General features: G+C 38.2%; 1 protein-coding gene across 2 annotated transcripts in view; it reads left to right on the top strand.

Moving 5' to 3' along the window:
• The window catches only part of alk (ALK receptor tyrosine kinase), a 260619-nt gene that overhangs the window by 90360 nt on the left and 150852 nt on the right, over nucleotides 1–19407 (top strand). Inside the window, exons 2-3 of one of the 2 annotated variants that reach the window (XM_058091041.1) lie at nucleotides 10288–10392; nucleotides 14848–14997. In XM_058091041.1, the coding sequence (XP_057947024.1) occupies nucleotides 10288–10392; nucleotides 14848–14997 (255 nt within the window). Of the gene's footprint in view, nucleotides 1–10287; nucleotides 10393–14847; nucleotides 15010–19407 lie in introns of both variants that reach the window. The other variant, XM_058091039.1, reaches the window with a different exon arrangement.

Raw genomic sequence — 19407 nt, 5'->3', positions numbered from 1 at the left:
TAACAGAAGCTCTTCTTAGGACATTTCGTTTTTATAAAAGACAAATTTGCCCATTATATTCTCTCTTACTGATTTCTTTAAAAACATAAAATAAGAAGAGTCTTCCATAGGTCATCTTATGTTTATCATATATTATTTATCACCATCTGATTGTTTTATTATTGATGATCATTATTTATTATGGTTGCTCCATGTATTTAAAGCAATCACATCTGCAATACAGGAAGTGAATAAATGTATTGCAATAGAAACAGATGGAAGGTAGGATTTAATAAGCTTTGCTTCTTCCTATAGCTTTTGGACATGTGGAACTGTGGATTTGAATTATGTGTTGTATTCCATTGAAACTTGATGAATGTTCAAATAAAATGCATGTATTTGGAATGTGGGAGAAAACCCACACACAGGAAGAACATTCAAACCCCACACAGAGATGTGCGGAGAATCCAGGTCTTTCCGATCTCCTGACTGTGTGTGCTACTAACCAATGATTGATTAAATAAGCTCATTCCAATTAAAACCTATGCTTTGATGTATGTTGCTATGGGCAATGGTTGGTATGGATTGCAGTGGTATTAGTTAATATGAAAGAATTTAAGTTTGACAGGAGACAAATCAGCTTCTCATGCCATTCAACAAAAACACATGTATTTTCTTCAGTCTGATGCGCAGCTTAGGTGTATGTCTACATGTCAGACGTATGTCCAGTATATATAAGTACAGTATATATAACCACATGCATACACAATGAAACTCCACTATAAGATTTCTTTCTTGCCTTTCTCTCCTAGAAAAAATAGCAATGATATCTCCACAATTATAGTAAATGTAATGGTGAACATACTGACATCGAACATTTCTGAAGGAGAAAATTCAAGAAAGTAGTATATTTTTCTTTGATGAGACTTGACACTAATGGAAGGGGGCACCAGCTCCAACTTCCTGCAAGACATGGAAAGTTGTACACTCAGTCAGTGTTAAAGTACGTATATCAGATACAATAATCAATATCCCAAGATATCTGGGTGCATGAAGAAAGGAGACGTTCTACATAATAGTGCTTGAGGATCATGGGATCATAAATTCATAGTAGTAAATATAGAACCCCCCCCCCCCTAATTGACCAAGGGGCTATTGTCTTGAATGTATTTGTGTAAAAGGGTTGGAACAAAATATTGACATAGCAATGTGTTGTATAATTACCTATTACAGTGTATTATCCTGACATCGATATGGAGCATTGATACTGTCGCTGTTCATTGAAAACCAACCATGGTACACAAGTTAATTACATGTGTAAATATACGCCTTGCAAATTTTACTCCAATACAAGTCAAAGTAGCTCAGTCAAAATATGACTGAAATAAATGTAATAAATTTTTGCTGAAAAAATACAGAAACAATCCATTGAAAACAACACAGCTGATTCCTATGATGTGTTAAATCAAACTAAAGTTCCCTTATCTCTGTAATTGCTGAATGAATAAGTACAATATCTGTTTTTCAACTATAGTGGAGAGAAGGCATCACACTCAATGTAATAAGCAGGTAAAAATACCTGTCCCCATTTGCAGTTGAAAAATAAGTACATTAAATTATACATTGTACATTGTTTTGGTTATCATACAGCCAAACAGTGCCCAAATAAAGCATCCAAGCTTTAGTGATTTGGCCTTTGTGAAGAATGGATGCTGGTTATTTTAGAGTTGTGGCACTATAGACAGATTCCAGCCGGGGAATTATGTGGTTGTTGGTGGTTTATTTGTTCATAGAACACACACAGTATGATTAACAACGTCATTTCCGTCTCATTGCCCCCTCTTAATAAGCATTGGCTGATTTGGAGGAAGGATTAAGGGAGACACATAGCAGAAAGTGAGTGGAGCCAGTGTGTGTAATGATGATTGTACCTGCTGCTTGAGTTTACAATAAAGTTCAAGTAAGCAAGTATACAGCTCTAACCGTCCACTCTTTAGTTAAGTTAAGGTTGTAACGCACTAGAATGAAACCACATTCATGTGGCTCTTCGCCTCTCACATTTCCCCTCCACTCATCACTGTGTTCACAAACAAGTCTTCAATAAAGGCAAAATTGATGTTAAATTTTATATATTCGTTCATCGTATTCTGTATGTAAGACTATAATTTGTCTCTATAAAATGTGTTTATTGTTCATATTTATGGGTCTGTGGAACAGATACTTTGGCTGTACATTATTTTTCATGGGAAAAATTGCTTTGGTTTTCATATGTTTTGTCAGGCAGATAACAGTAATTAAGACTGAGGTTCCATTGTACTTAATATATTCATTCATTTTCTACCGCTTATCCTCACGAGGGTCGCAGGGGTATGCTGGAGTCTATCCCAGCTGTCTTCGGGCGAGAGGCGGGTTACACCCTGGACTGGTTACAGCCAATCACAGGACACAACTTAATATACGTATTACTAAAATAAATTAACTTTGTTGTGTCTACCCCTGGGAGCAGTCACTCAATTCAATTTGTTTTGATGAAGAGCAAAGACTCACAGGTGCTAAAGATGATTGTTATGGCTTTATTTTTATAAATCAAGCACAACCTTGGATAATGAGCTAATCAGTGACTTTTTTTTCTGAACCAAACTGATTTATACTCCAGTAAGTAATTTATTTTCCAGTTTTCAATGTAAATGCAATAGTAATGTGTCTAAATTAAACGGCTCTTAGCACCGGCCCTTTGAAATGAAGGAGAAATTGTTTTTTTTTCAGTCGTATCTTTTTCTGTTAAAGTCGCACGTGATTGGTCAAAATGTGTGATGCGTATGTGTAGGCACTAAGCAGAAGGGGGGGGACGAGTACACACACAAGCAAGCTGAAATTGAGTAACAGGAAACACAAGGGCAACTTGTCTTTCTGAGTGCCAATCTTCACCAAAGATTACCTGGAAGTTGCTTTTTTGTTCTGTTTTCTGCATTTTAATTTATATTTGGTTGTAGAATGTTTGGCTGATGTTGTGTTGTTTCACTGTAAATAGTTGTAAATTTACAATTACACACAATATGATCAAATCATTTTTGTCAAATTGAGATGGGTCTGTTTTTTGGTATTTCACAATTACTTTTTTGTTGCAATCTGTTCCATGTTGACAATATAAACAATAAATGTTTCATCAAATTATATTTTCCATTAATAGCATTCATACTGGTAATGCAATTCAATTTACCTACAAAGCAACAAAAAAAATCTGAGGAGTCGTTTGGGAGATGAGCCTCAGGAACAGACAGACATATTTCTTTGCATGTAAAATACATAAATTACAGCAAATACACAAACTAAAGATAATTCAATCAAGGCTGGTAGCTTTTATTGTAGTAAAACTTTGAAGTCAGGACTGCACAGTGGTGGAGTGGTTAACCCGCAGCCAAGACAGCTATGAGACCCAAGTTCGATTTGCATGTTTTCCCTGTGCATGCACAGGTTTCCTCCCACATTCCAAAAACATGCTAGGTTAATTGGTGACTCCAGATTGTCCATAGGTATGAATGTGAGTGTGAATGGTTGTTTGTCTATATGTGCCCTGTGATTGGCTGGTGACCAGTCCAGGGTGTACCCCGCCTCTCACCCAAAGACAGCTGGGATAGGCTCCATCATACCCCCACAACCCTCGTGAGGATAAGCGGTATAGAAAATGAATGAATAAACTGAAGTCAATGAATGTCTCACCCTGACTGAAAACTGACCGTTGTCGTGATAAAAGCCTCTCAAAATGTAGCTTGTAATATCTGATAAAATGCACTGGTCAGCATCCTTAATATACGTAATAGGAAACTTTCTATAAGATTGTATAGATGATTAAAAAGAGTGCTCAGATGGTGGCTCTGCACTGCTACGAGGGAGTGGATGACACTATTTTTCAAATTCAGGACATCTTTCGATTTTAGATTATGGTTGTTTGTGCTGTGTATATATTGGCAGATATTTTTTTAAAGCAATTATACAAATAAATTGGCAACAACACATTGGCAAACACAATGTATACTGTAGTTAAGAAGGGCAGTGCTGCTAATCCACTGTTTGCCAGCATCAAATCATACTCACTCCCTCTAAAATGAGCATGAATGCAAGTCATGATTGAACAAGTGACAGACTGAGCCTTTGAGCAAATACAACGTCAATGTCATGTTTCCATGACTAATGGCTGCAGGCATTTGTGTTTCAAGCAAAGCAAAGCTAACCAGTGTGCTTCAAAAGGGGCAGCAAGAGAGGCATTATGTTTCATTACATTTTCACATGAGACCCAATCCTCCCTCTCGCTCAGTTGGAAAGGTTCATGTCAACTGTGGATCCGCTGATCAAGGTTTTATGCTACCGATTTCGAAACTGATCATCCATGACTGAAACTGTCCAATGCCGGTCACATGGATTAATTCATGATAAGTGTTATTGGCTACTGGTTAGTGCGCAGGCCACACAGGAGACCTGAGTTCAATTCCACTCTCGGCTATCTCTGTGTGGAGTTTGCATGTTCTCCCGGTGCACGGGTGGGTTTTCTCCGGGGACTCCGGTTTCCTCCCACGTTCCAAAAACATGCTAGGTTAATTGGCGACTCCAAATTGTCCATAGGTATGAATGTGAGTAGGAATGGTTGTTTGTATATATGTGCTCTGTGATTGGCTGGCAACCCCCGCGACCCTCGTGAGGATAAGTGGTAGAAAATGAATGAACAAAAGTGTTATTGGCCAGTGGTGCCAAATAAGTGGGGGAAATCAGGACAATTCCAAGGTCCTCTAACTGCCCATGGGACCAAAAAACAGGTAATTAATCAGTTCCTCTTGTGTACTACTGGCATACCCCTGGGAGTATGTGTACCCCACTTTGGGAACATAAGCCACATCCCAAAGGGTATCTTCTGCTGACTTAAAGTACACATACATATTCACACTCCTCATCAAAACTTCAAGACCAATTGAAAAATAGCAAGAATTTCCAATTTTCAGAAGTCGCAATTACTTTACTATTATTGAAAACAGATTAACCATGTTCTCAGGGCATTGGATTAATCACAACTGGATTGCTCAGGTTCTAAGAAGACATTTCATCTCACATGCAAGCAAGCTTCATCAGTTCATGCTGAAAGACTGTGGGAAAAACACTAGTCTGACTAGATAAGACAGATCTAGTTGGGAATTTGGTAGAAGAGCCAACGTATTTATCCTCTAAAGCAGGGGTGCTCATTAAGTCGATCGCCAGCTACCGGTCGATCGCGGAGGTGGTACTGGTCGATCGCGGCGTGACATTACAAAAATATCATCCCAGCATCAATGCCGTCACTTGATTGATATACAGGGCAGCCATTCAGATGACAACTGAATGTTGCCCTTCGGGTGACCAATCAAATCAAACAACGTGTCTAAGTGCAGCAGAACTTACGATGTCAGCCTATCATCCATCCCCGTTACTTGATTGACATACAGGACAACCAATCAGATGACAACTGAATTTTGACCTTTAGGTCACCGCTCATGCGTAAACAACGATGCAAAGTGCTAAGCTATTCGGCGAATTGCGAGATTTTAAAGCCCTCCCTAAAGTTTATGGTCACTAAAATGAGTGAAGGAGCTGGACCAAGTAAAAAGGCAAAAACTGGACCAAGTAAAAAGGCAAAAAACATATCACTTCCATACGGATATGGAATATTATACGGATATTATGATACGGATATTATCCATGACTGATAAACATTTGGAAGTGTGCTTGAGGCTGGCTATCAGCAGCTACTGTCCGGACTATGCATCCCTGGCTGGTTCAATTCAGTGCAAGTCATCAAAGTAAACTCAGGTAATTACAAAAAAATTTAATAGTTAATTATGTGTGTTTTGCAATATTGGCTCATTTGGTTATGTAAGGTACATCAACATACATTGTACGTACAAATAATCCTCAATACATTTGAAAATAAATAGATGTTTTGCATTTTTGTAGTGGGTAGATCATTTTGACTCGGTCATTTTAAAAGTAGCTCGCATGCTGAAAAAGTGTGAGCACCCCTGCTCTAAAGGAAGAGGCATGTCCAGAGTGGTTTTGGTCTATTGTAGTGTCAAATTGTGCTCATTAAGATATAATGGAGTGAGGCCTTTGCCAGTCAATGATGGTCGTTTGGGTGGTGTCACCTTCGTAAGCATTCCATTCAGATGCTCATGGACATGGTTGAAACCAAGGTGGCTGTGCCTTGTTTATGCGTTAGAGGGTAAATGATTGAATCTTTTAGGAAAGGATGAAAGAACAGAATGAATGTATGTGGGAGAAAGATGCTGCCGCTGACCTCCCACTCTGTTCAGAAATGGCCTCTCAAACTCAACATCAATGGTTTCCCTCACTTACCTTTCAAACCACAGGCAGAATAATCGTATTTTTGTCAGAGTATGAGATTCACTTTTGTGTCTTAATGGCCTAAAGTGATACAAATTATGTATTTTGCGTGAATTTTGCACATTCATTACGAAATGTATAAGTTCATCTTGAGACAGGTACGGATGTGTACCGGAACTTGGTTCCATAATGGCATGGGTGTCGAAAACTGAGTCTGATGATCTTATAAGTTAACTTTATTGCTAACCACATTACGCCATCAAAAATTCTCATTTTCAGCACTGCAGACATCCTTGTGCTACCCAGAACAGCAACACAACACTTCCTAATTATCAACCAATCATGGTCACCGCGAGCGAAGTACAGTATAGTACATTACAGTAAATCAACATTATTATTTAGTTGTAATTTTGTTTAAATTATTGATGGATTTAAAATAAGTGTTTATTGGGTATGCGTGCCTCCTTGATTCGTCCCCTGTTCTGAAAAGCCATACTGCATGATGCAGTCTGTCTCTTCCAAAATTCAGTGTGCAGATTATGTAATTGATAGCCTTAAGTCATGTTTTATGGGCAACACTCTGGAGTTCAGGAGCTGCGTCCTACATTTGAACACAAATCCCCACTTGTTTACATGATGGGATTCATGCCAAAATGATAGACACACAGAGAAAGCCTCTTACAAACAGCTTACTGTATCTACTACATACAGCTATTATAACCAGCACAGTATGGTTTACATTAGCTTGAGTATTATTTGCCTTCCTGACTCAAACCCCTTAAACATCAAACGCTTGTAATATTTTAAACACATTGAAACAACTGCAAATAGTCACTGTGTTACCACGCCATCATTTATGAGTGGGAGTCTTCTTGCTGGCTTTTCAAGCAAAGGCGTCCCATGAGAAGAGTGATCGAGGTGAATGAATGTGTGCACACAAGTGATTTCGAGAGGGGTGTCTAGGGAGCAACGTGACTGGAATTTTGTGGAAGTCAGTACTTAGTGGACATGAGTGCTCCTCTGATGGAAATCAATGTGGTCTGTTGTAGCGGAGAGTGAGCAGCCAATCCAAATCTTAGCTGCCTGATTTGGAGGCGGTAGAGTTTGAAAAGCGTTTAATAGTGCATCAGTGGAACAGGCAGGTAATCCATTTAGTTAGGCAGTAATGTATGTATCCCAAGGTAAATCTTTAATTAATGGGCCAAAAGAGGAGGACAATCAAGATGCAGGGGGGCCAAGGTGTATGAAAATCCAACAGTGCAAAAAATGTCTCTCTCATTTCCATTTCAAATAGCTGCACCTCACTCTCTCGTGATTCATCATTTACCAACATCTCTTTTAGCTGGAATTTCTCACTTCATTTAACTGTGCGCTCGTCTCATGAGGTGAATGTAAGAAAAAGAAGAATTCTGATTGCGGCCTTGATTCCAACAGGTATAAAGTATACATGGATAGTTCATCTTTTCGCCTTACTTTTCTTTGATTATTTTCTTTGCTTCTGGATCACTGCATTGCTGTGAAACAATGCCTTTTGGCAGTACTTCATACATCACTTGCAAGTCATTTTGTTCAAATTGCTATCTATTTTTACCCAAAATTGAAAATAGATAGAAAGTTATAGTAATGATGCACGTGAACTGGTAGTTTTAAATTCCAAGTAAAATTACTAAATGCCCTGTCTCAATGTGTACCAATTCTGTCTGAATTTGGAAAAATAAATGTTTATTTGTTTTTCAGCTGCTTTACAGACGTTACAGACGTCAACAAGAGGTTGACAGAACATTTTCAAAATCACATATGTTATTCTGGTAGAGTTTGTTTGGGTTTTTTTTTGCAATTTTTATCGTGACTCAGGCGGGCTTTTTCCAGTTTTAGACTTTTTTGATCAGCAAATTTGATTGTTGCACAGGCTGTTCCAAATTTTGTCACCATGAAACCGAAGCATCACTGTGTTTATCCTGACTGAAAATGCTGGATGTGGACCGTCTAGGAGCTACGACTGTTGTGATAATGCGATTGCCGTAGCCTGATCTTTTATAAGATGCAAACTGGATATTGATATAGTTCCTTCAGACATTTTTCATTCATTACTCATGCTTAAAAAGATGTTACTCAGACGTGCAATGTTCTGTAAGCTGGGCTCAATGAAGATGTTATTCATACTTAACCAGAGCTTAAGCTTAAACTTTCTCAGACATATTTACATTACTCATGCTGTTCTATCTGACATCCAGTTCCAAAAAGTCTGCTGTAAATATTTAAACGGAGGTGTACGGAATTGTTAAGTGGCATTATGCGACAGAGCCTTAACATTTGCAAGTGCTCATACAATACGGATGACTTGTCTACTCACACTTACTTGAGTCGTTGACATTCCACTTCAAACTGTCAAGGCGCTTCTAAAACAACACAAACAACAAAGCAATGTGCTTCTCTTAACTGCACCCTAATCTCATCTAAACCCTAACAGAAAGACAAACAGGCACATGTACACATGCAACAGCACACTCTGCAACATGAGATTAGTGGGCTGTCCATCCACTTTGTGCAGGTGCAGTAACTCTGTTTGAACATTGCCAGATCACTGCCAGACCTGACTACATTTTTGTTGTGAGCTGACAATCATTCCTCACTTTCCCTTGTACATTTGACAATTGGTGATGCTCACCCTGGCTTGAAATCAGTCCCATTTCAACAGTGGGTCGGCTGACTTGGAATCAGGGTTGGTTAATTGACACAGTGTATGCCCATCATAAGAGGTTGACTGAAGCCTTATTGATTAATCTACTAAAGATTTGAATGCTGTGGAGTTGCTCTGCGGAAATAGATTATTTTCACAGGCTCAGTTAACCGAGCCTGTTAGGGGAACTTAATGGCATGCCAACAGTACACACAGGAGTGTATATAATGTTTGGACTCTGATTTGCTGGCTCTCATATCTGTGCTGGTGTTCTCAGTTTGTGGTTTCGAACACATGGTCATATGATGGCTTTACAGGCTACTGCTAATGACTAGATGGGATTTCAAAAGATGAAACATGATTGACATTCATTTCTGGAGCATTGACTGGAAGGAAAGTGATGCAATGTTGAGGCGCAAAATGGGAGTGAGATTGGAAGTCACACTGATCACAATCACATTGATCCGAAATATTTTCCATACCTGAAAAAAAATGCTACCACAACAAATATTATTGTATTACTTTAACACAAATAATATCTCGTTTGTTTATTTTGGCTTTGTCCTCATGGAGTCCCCACAGCGGATCTTTTTGATCCGCATCGTGATTTTTAGTTTGAGCCCTGGTTTGTTTTATAGTTAGTTTCGACAGGGCCATGAAAATATGGTCCACAAATGACCTGCGTGCCACACTTTGGACATCCCTGGTTCACACATTTCACGGGGGGTCTTAACAAATGAGTGTGTCCGTGCTGTGTTTTCATAGCACTATCACTAAATGACCACCGCCATTACTAAAGGCTGAAAACAGGCTTCCACAGTGGTACACACACCATAGATTGATTTATGCCAAAGTTGCATTTTTGGGCTTTGGTTTATTGGACTGTGACTCTGTACTACTGACTTGGGAGGAAGGGGTCTGAACAATGACAGTTATAACTTTGGATATCTTGACCTTTAGGCAGAAGATGTATAAAAAAAAAAACTTTACAATAATGGCTTTAGTGAAAACTACAGTAACCACACAAACAACCTTTCACACCTACAGTATACACAAGTCAGAGTCTCAAACTGACATAACCTAACATCCAAGTTTTGGAGCTGGAGGTTGAAACTGAAACTGCTTTATGTCTATGCACTTTTAAAATAATAACATTTTAAATAGAGATACAGTACTTCCTACGCAACCATAGGTTATATGTAAAGAGGCATTTTACGACATTTGCACTCACGGTTGGATGCTTATTTTCTTTTTTCTTGCAGGTGAGTCATTGACTAGTAAGACTGGCATTCCTCAGGGGTTCTGGAGCTTTTCCTGGGTCGCTGAGGATGACCTGAGCTTTCCCAACAACTTGATGCCTATGTCAGGTAAGTTGGTTTGTTAGCCCTGTTCAGCACGATGGACAGGACCAGCCGCCTCTGTCCCCCAAAGATTCTCTGCACCCAATTGGCCATGACACCTCACATCAGGACTCAATCAGAACAAATAAACATCTCTGTCTTGCCTGCCGTCTACCTTTGCATTGTTCACCAGATTGCAGGAGACAGTCAAGCCTAGTTTAATGGTGCAAATAAATGAAATACACCTACATATGTATGTTCAGTAAATATATGAAGTAGTAGATACTGTATAAAGAGACTGTGCATCAAGAATCATGCCATTACCGTTTACCAAGAGTCATGTGGGCTGTGGACAACAACATAACTCGCTTCTTGGCTTCAATTATTTTTCAAGTGCAAATGTTGCATACTCAAAAGTTGAGTGAGATAATTTATAATAACTCGATTATGCAATGTCAGCAGACATTGCGTGCAAATTCTGAAAAGCTGAAGTGAAACTTAATCTCTTAGAAAAGGAGCGAAAATCTAAATTTAGAATTAACAGCCATTCGGAAGCTGAAGCTGGAAGCTGGAAGCTGAAGCTGGACTGAAATGCTGTGGAAATGCGCTACAATGTACAATGAAAGTAAGAGTAAATTGGTAGTTTGAGCTCAAATCAGGAATTGAACCAACCATCTCTCGGTCTTGATCCAAGCACGCTGACATTTGCGCTACAACCTTCTTTTGCTGGTCGGGAATCAGGAACACCCCAAAACTTGTACCTGACTGTGGAATTGTAGGAATTGTAAACAAATGTGGCTTTCCCTCACATCCAAATAAACTCTTTTTACCAGCCATTGCTAGTAACGTAGAGACTGAAGCTGAGCTTGTGGGAAAGCAAAGAGTAAATCTAGCCTACAGCCATGCCCATAAGGAAGCCTGCTCCTCTGTTACATCACAAAGGGACAGCAAATAAGCAACTGCCTCTGAAACCAAGCATTGTGATCATTCCCAAACGTCAGGGCTCACTTACAAATGCGCAAACCTCATTATCTGAAACCTTGGCATCGTTTAACACGAGCATACAACATTCTAAGTACATTTATAGGTCAGAAAAGTGGAGTAAGTATGATAGGTCCCCTTTAGGTCCCCCATTTGTGGATACTTTAAGTATCAATTTTCTGTTATTTTGTAATCACATAGTATAGTAGCTCAGGTTTCTTTGGAATTGACACATAGATTTTCTCCAAAATTAAAAGGCCAGTCGATCAGCTTGGGCTCCATAACAAGACACATTGATCAGTTTCTCCTACATTTGATGAATGAGTGCAAGGTCGGTGTCATGGAAGGCTCATTAACAAATCAAGCAGCCTTGTTAATACACCCAGCATGTTACTGAATGGTTTCACCTATGCATTAAAATGAATGTGAGCAAATTCAGCGTATGGAACTAATTTATTGTTGGACATAACAAGTGGAATCTGTTTGAGCTATGGATTAAACAATCCACCTTATAAAGCAGTTTAGAGAGCCGTTTGGTATCTCAGCAAAAATCCTCATACTTTATTAGTGTTGGCTGAGTGACCGGCTGCAGCACAATGTCATACCGACTTACAGAAAGTAAGACAAAAATAAATGTATCTCAAAGGCATGCAGTCATTACTACGGTATGTCAACATATAACACCATCGCTCATACAACTGAATTGTGTTTCTAGTAATCATCTAATGAAAGTGCTCTCATCTTTTGCCATCATAGTAACCAGGTTTGGTTAGCCTAATCCATTTCATAGCAGATACAGTAAAATCCACCATGGAGTTTACGTGTTCGAGTTTACATGCAGAGACCATGTGTCGACATCATATGTGTCGAACTCAGGACCGGGGGCCAAATCTGGCCCACGCTGCACTCTCATCCGGCCCGCAGAACCATTTCCAAAATAAATATTGAGTTGGCCCGCCTTATGGACCTTATCAATCCAAGTGCTTCTATCGTTCTGTGTAATGAAGCAACTCCTTCGTTATGAACCACTCCTCTCCATTTTAAAAGTGGGAAAAATATTATTCATAATAAAGGTGCCAAAGTAATTTAACTGGACATGACTAAAAATGTACAAAATAACACCTTAAATAGACACACAAATTGTCTGGCCCCTTGATATCCCCCTTCGGTTGTGTGTGCTGTACACCTCCAAAAAATTCTAACCTCATCAACCGCAAAGCTTTGATTGGTTGAATTTTCTTAGTACCGTTTTTTCCGCCATAACAAAACAAATAGAGCAAGTTGAAGGGCACCTGATCAAAAAAGTTTGCAAATATGAAAATGTTTGGGCACCCCTGATCATTTTCACGGGGTAATACTGTTGCTTTTTGTGTGTTATTGCCAACTTCAACGCCAACATAGGGCGTAGTTCTTATACAATATGCAGTCCAGCTCACAAACGTCTCTTCCTCTCCACATTTACAACAACCCACCAACAACATTCACAGCGAGGTGCATTCAAGAACAGCAGAATTCAGCACCAACAGGTCATTACAATACATTTGTTTTATGTGGGCAATTGCTTACTGCTACACCGGACGCCAACTAGTCAAAGAGAAAAGAGAGTGCTCATGTTCATGCAAACACTGCCCCTAGCATTTATGTGGAGAATTGCATGTGCTTGCTCCCACTAGGAGAGCTATAAATACAGTAGGCACGACACGGTGCCTTTGCCATATCATAATTCATTCTTTAGTATGTGCAGCCAGCGTGGGTTTGCTTCAACTCATATATTCCAAGAGCGGCAGTACAGTGGAAGTGTAATTAGCACATCAGCCTCACAGCCCAGACTATCTGGATTTGAATCTTGGCTCAGACCTCTTTGTGCTCACATGGGATTTTTCAGAGTACTTTCCTCCCAGAGTCCAAACGTTAATTGGATACTCTAAATTGTCCATCGATGTGAATATAAGTGTGAATCGTTGCGCTCTGTAATTGTCTGGCGATCATTCTAGTCTCCTGCTCACCTGTGGCCTGACCTGGATAAGCAATAGAAAATGGTAGCTTTAAAAGAAAACTGCACTTTTTTTTAAATTTGCCCATCCTCCACAATTGTTATGTCAGACATGAACACAGATGTCTTTCTCTTTTCTGTGCGTTCTAAAGATATAAAAGCAGAAACAAACAGAAAGCTCAGTATGGCACATACGGGAACCACTTATTAGTGTGTTAAGCCTTCTGAAAAATACTCCAAAAAGTGGCAAAAATGCTCCATTTACCTATAATGTGGCGTGCATATTAACCAAGCTGCAGCAACGTTGTTATCATTATTACTAATATTGTTATGCCCCTATGTCACTGATGAATTGACACTAGGCTAGCTACTCGCCATCAAAAAAAAGGCCTCGGGCCACTATAAAAATAGTAAGGCTACATATTTAGGCTGACACCACTGTGGAAAAATACTGTAAGTATACGGAATAGTTGGATCCCATTATATGTAGTACTGAGCTATATGTTTTTATCTTTTTTTTATATCTTTACAATGCACAGAAAAGAGAAAGACGTGTTCATGTCTTAGATAAGGATTGTGGATGATGGGCAAAATTAAATAAAAAAGATACAGTTTTCCTTTAAGTGTCTCTTTTACAAATTTAGTATGATGAAAACCATAACTATTCACATAAAGGAGACCTATTATACTCATTTTCGACCCTCTGTAATGAGTTGTGGACTCCTTTAGAGCAGCCACACACAATAACCTGCACAGAAACCTTTTTAGATTTGACAGAATCTACACCTATTCCAGCCGTATTAATCAATCAATAATTAATTAATGAAATATTAATGTCAACATAAGACCCACAGAGTAAGCCAGAGTAGCTAGACACCCACACAAAGGACTTGAATGATATAAGCACTGATGTTCCTCTCTTCCCACTAGAAAAAAAAAATGTCAGAAAATGACCTCCATACTCACAACTACGGGTTTCCAATTGGGTCGAAGATAAAGCAAGAAAAAGCTCCATGTGTAATGTGCACTGCACTCTATTTGAACATCATTCATGTGTTTGTTTAACATTTGGTTACCCAACTGTTAAATTAACTTTCTCCCTCTAGCCATGTGCTTATGATGACACACTCATTAGTGTGATCAGCAACTTTGCACATTGTGCAGATACAATGGCTGGACGGTCACATCTGTTAGCTTAAATACATTGAAAATTATAGAATTGTAATGAGTGAAAGAAATATGGCAACATTCTGATAATACATCATACATTTTTTGTCCAGGGGATAAACTGCATTAGTGCTTACTTGCCTAGCTAATATTAGTTTATTATCTGGATGGTATTTGCCCCTTCATGTGTGCAATTAATGGATAATGGTCATGTTGAATGTTTGTGATTCTTAAATTAATTGTGATTTTTTGATACATAGTTTTGGGTTTAGATCCAATTGGTTTGTAATGTAGTTTGAAATATGGTGCCGACTCAGGATTATTTTGTGTCTCTTCACTAGATCCACCATGTGGCAGTAGCAGAACATGTGACCAGAACCATGATCATGTCCCAGAGTTTACATGGAGCATCGTGGCCACAGGGGACACACGGGAGGAACGCAAAAGAAAGCCTGAAAAGAGAGCAGGAAGTCCCCAAGGATTGGAGGAAGGTAAGAGTGAAGGTATCACATTCCTCCATTATAGGGGAGTTTCATCTTTCATTATTTGATACATTATTTTCACTTAGTATGAAGAAGCGACGATTCATAACTTTCAGCACCTGAACACTTTTGAAGTATCTCACTCTAACGCTCACTCTAAAAGCAGGATAATGTTTGCTGAAAGCTATTTAGATAATATCTTTTCATGTAATGTTCCCTGCTGAAGATCTGAACATAGTTTACTGAGTCAGTAGTCTGAAAAACACCCTTTGCACTTTTGACTTTCTCAAGCAACTATTATCATACCTTGGAAGATGAAAAAAAAACTGTTTCTGCCATTTCATCTCCTGAGGTAATGGTGAAATTGGGGAAGATGTCTATTTCATTATTTTTGTGTGTGATGAACAACAGGTCTGAGAGTAGATGGGTGAAATTGGAAAGACAAAATAAATGGACTTGTGACTATATAGAATAATTAATCGACTATTAATTAATATGGCCATTTCAAATAATCGATATGTTTTGAATGCACTGAGTATCCGTTTTGTGTATGTTGTATTTGCAAGGGACATATAAATTCATATCATATCAAACTTTATTTATGAAGTGCTTTTCCTGCATGTTAAATGCAGCCTTACAGCATTAAAAACAATGACCCCGACAACTCCCTCTGCAAAGCCCCAACCACACACACCGACACACTTGCCCACATAATTAAAATATAGCTGAGCACAGAGGAGCCAGGTGAGGAAACGCTATCAAGGGAGCAATCTGCATCAGAAACCACCAGGCCACCGCCACCAGGACATTGACACAGGGTACTCCCTGCAGCCATGAGTGACATAACCACAATGCAGAGGACAATGCAAATATATAAATAAAAATAATAAAACACATGCAAATAGCAAGCACTGTGACTAAAATGAATAATACATATGGTACTTTTGTATGCGTTATGGCCTCTCATCCACACACAAACAAAAGGATTAAAAAATGAACTTTTGGAACAAGTGGAGTTCAAAAACTCCGGCGTCATTGTCTAGAGGTTACACTCTATTAAAAAGCTTATGCAATAAATACGTACAGTTTGAACTGTACCGAATATAACCAATCAAAACTTAATCATCAATTTAATCATTTAAAACTGTTTAATATCAAAACAACCAGGATTACATTGATATTAAAATCTGTATAAAGTCTAATTTTCTATACCACTTACCATCATTAGGGTCGCGGGGTTATGCTGGAGCCTATCCCAGCTGACTTTGGATGAGAGGCAGGGTACACCCTGAACTGGTCGGCAGCCAATCCCAGGGCACATATAGACAAACAACCATTCAAACTCACATCCATACCTATGAAAAAACGCTGGTAGAACATGGCAACTCCACACAGAGATGCCCAAGCTTAGATTCGAACCCTGTGTGACAAACTGTATGACCAACAAGCTAACCACTCGAGCACCCTGCAGCAACTCCTTTATCCACCTACCTAAAATGGACATGCATGGTTACCAGTAATGAATGATTGGGAAAAAAATAAAATAAAATTTTCCGCCTCAATACTGCCATTTTTCTGATATGATGCATGCTTTTGTTCGCCTTGGTCAAGACAGATGGCAGCCTTATGTTTTATCAATAACCCTTCTAAAAAGCAACAACAGCCAGTGTCTCAATCGGGACACTACAGTATGAACAAATATCACTGGAAATGCAATTAATTGTTCAGTCGTAATCCACTGTTCATAAAATATACATCTAAGAGTCATATTCTTGGAGTAAATGTAACTGGAAGAATCATCAGGCCTTACTCCATGACCTCATGACATTTGATGTTGTAGCCATGCATGTACTGTATGTAATGTACGTATATGTATTCCAATAAACAACCAAAGCTGGTTCTGATTGGAGGCCAGGCACCAAAGAGTTCAGAGAAGGAATATTTGCATAATCATGTTCAAGCCCTCAGTTAACCACAGTACAGTTGGGGCATTTTGAATAATTGAGCTCGGCAAGCTGCTGTCTCCACACATTTTCACTGGTACTAGCAAGGGAATGAGGGATGGATACTTCATGGTTGTTATATGTAGGATGGCGAGTGGTGTTTCCCTAACTATTAGATTCTAATTCTGATCAAAATTGTGAGACCAGGTGAAATATTTAAACATCTTAAGGAGGTTCTAAGTTGAGCTACAAAGTGCAAAAACAAGAAAAAGGAGAAAGAAAGAAAGAAAGAAAGAAAGAAAGAAAGAAAGAAAGAAAGAAAGAAAGAAAGAAAGAAAGAAAGAAAGAAAGAAAGAAAGAAAGAAAGAAAGAAAGAAAGAAAGAGAGAAAGTTTTTTTGCCTTTGCCATCATTGTCTCACTCCCATTTCTTCTTTTTACCTTTTGAAGCTTCCTTATGGGAATGGTAATGGTTTGATTTTATTTGAACATGTTTACAAAGTCCAGTGAAAGCATCTCATCAAATCACAGTTCCACATGTCCAAAAGGAGTAGGAAGAAACAAAGGTCCAACAGTGCAAAATGTAAATTCTTGCAATTTTTCAACTGGTCATAAGATTTTGATCAGGAGTGTTTTAGTTCAGCTAAAACTGAAACTGACACTGCTAAGGTTTTTCGATAATCAAGTATTCAAGATGAGTTTAGTAACCCCTGTATTGTGAAATATTTTGTCATGCCAAAAAATGAATGTAATCTGGTGTAAAGAATAAACCGAGGATTGAGGTTACACCAATATTGTGGCTGTCAGCAGTATTGAGTTTCGCTTTCTCCTTTAAATTCTAGGAGGCTTCGACTTTGATTAAGTGACCTATTTTTCAGTTTGACACATGTGTGAAATGAAATGTTAAATGGCTTTATTGCAAACATTATTAGCCGTTATCGTGATTTTCTCTGGCGTCATTGCAATGTGACTGCAGAGTGCTCGCACACACACGCACACACACACACACACTCAAAACACATTACACTCTTTCCAATGGCTAATGTGAGGAGGTGGTTTGCTATCTCATTGCTCTGTGTAAGATAAGTAATGAGAACAGCAAGAAGCAATGCAACCACTGGTCTGGCAAATGACACTCGGGACAATGTTTAACATTGAGATAATCAAAGCAGTGATCATAGATTGCTTGGACATTCATGGTTATCATGTTTATTTTTTTATTTTTTTACAGTACCAACCTTGCATGAGATATAGCATGAGTAGAATATGGTATGAAAAATCAACGACCATATCTCACTCTCAAACAAAGACTGTAAATAATAATCATTATAATTTAAAAAATTATATTAATAATAATTTCATAATATTAGTTTAAATATAAAGTTTAAATAATAATAATAATAATAAATTAATTTAATCATTATATTAATAATTTAATAATAATTTTATTCCAACATATTAACTTTTCCATATTAATGCAATGAACTTTACAACAATATTTACAGCCAACTATCTTCACTGTTGAAGCTAGAAACTAAGTGGACAATAACTACTGAACAGCAGTAATGTCGGATCAATACTGAAATATTGATACTTCCAATACCAGCACTTCATGCTCTCAAATCGATAATCAAATAAAAATATTGACACTTTTATATTTCAGTCTGAGGTAATGTTTGTCTAAAACGCTTGTTTGTTGAAATGATGAGCGATCATAAACAGAGCCATGCGAGTTGTGAGAATGAATAATGTTTTCATTCTTGCAGTATGTCTTAATGATTCATCATTGATTTTAATTATGTTATTATTACACTCATTTAATTTGACCATTTTCACATATTGTATATGATTTTGTCCTATGTGTTTTTTCTGTTGTTATATATTAGCTATGTATATGCTAAATATTTTAAGACATCATCAGACACATTAGGTGAATTTGCACAAAGTATTGTTATAGGATACCAGCCTAAATTTCTCTCAGTATCAGATCGGAAATTTAGGCTGGTATCGCACATCACTACTGAGCAGTAAAGAGTGAAACAAGGAAGTTGTGTCAAAGCAACAACACACCATCACGGACAGCAATATCAGCCAAAGTAAATACAAATAAAAGCTTTTTGCATGACCTCGGTTTTTCATGGAAATTATTGACACAAATATTTTTCAGTTTTTGTACACTGTATCGGTTATGACAACAAACAAAGCATCCACGCATTGGTGAGTCAGTCTTTGTGAAAAATTGACACATTTTGACCATGCAGGAAATTCTTTCATAGTCTTTATTATGTGTGTGTTCATAGTTTATTTGTTCATATAGCGTATATACATAATGATGAACAAGTCTGTATCTGCCTCCTTCCTTCCTCCTTTTAAGCACGCTGACAAGGCTTTCAAGCCCACTGAGTATTTGTGAGTGTGAGAGAAATCTGTGATTTTTTTTAAAATTAGGACAGCTACAAAAAAACAAGCGCCATAAGT

This window comes from Doryrhamphus excisus, chromosome 13 (assembly GCF_030265055.1).
Source record: "Doryrhamphus excisus isolate RoL2022-K1 chromosome 13, RoL_Dexc_1.0, whole genome shotgun sequence".
In the NCBI taxonomy this organism is placed as follows: Eukaryota; Metazoa; Chordata; class Actinopteri; order Syngnathiformes; family Syngnathidae; genus Doryrhamphus; species Doryrhamphus excisus.
Note: the sequence above shows the minus strand (reverse complement) of the source record. Positions and strands in the feature narration are given on the sequence as shown.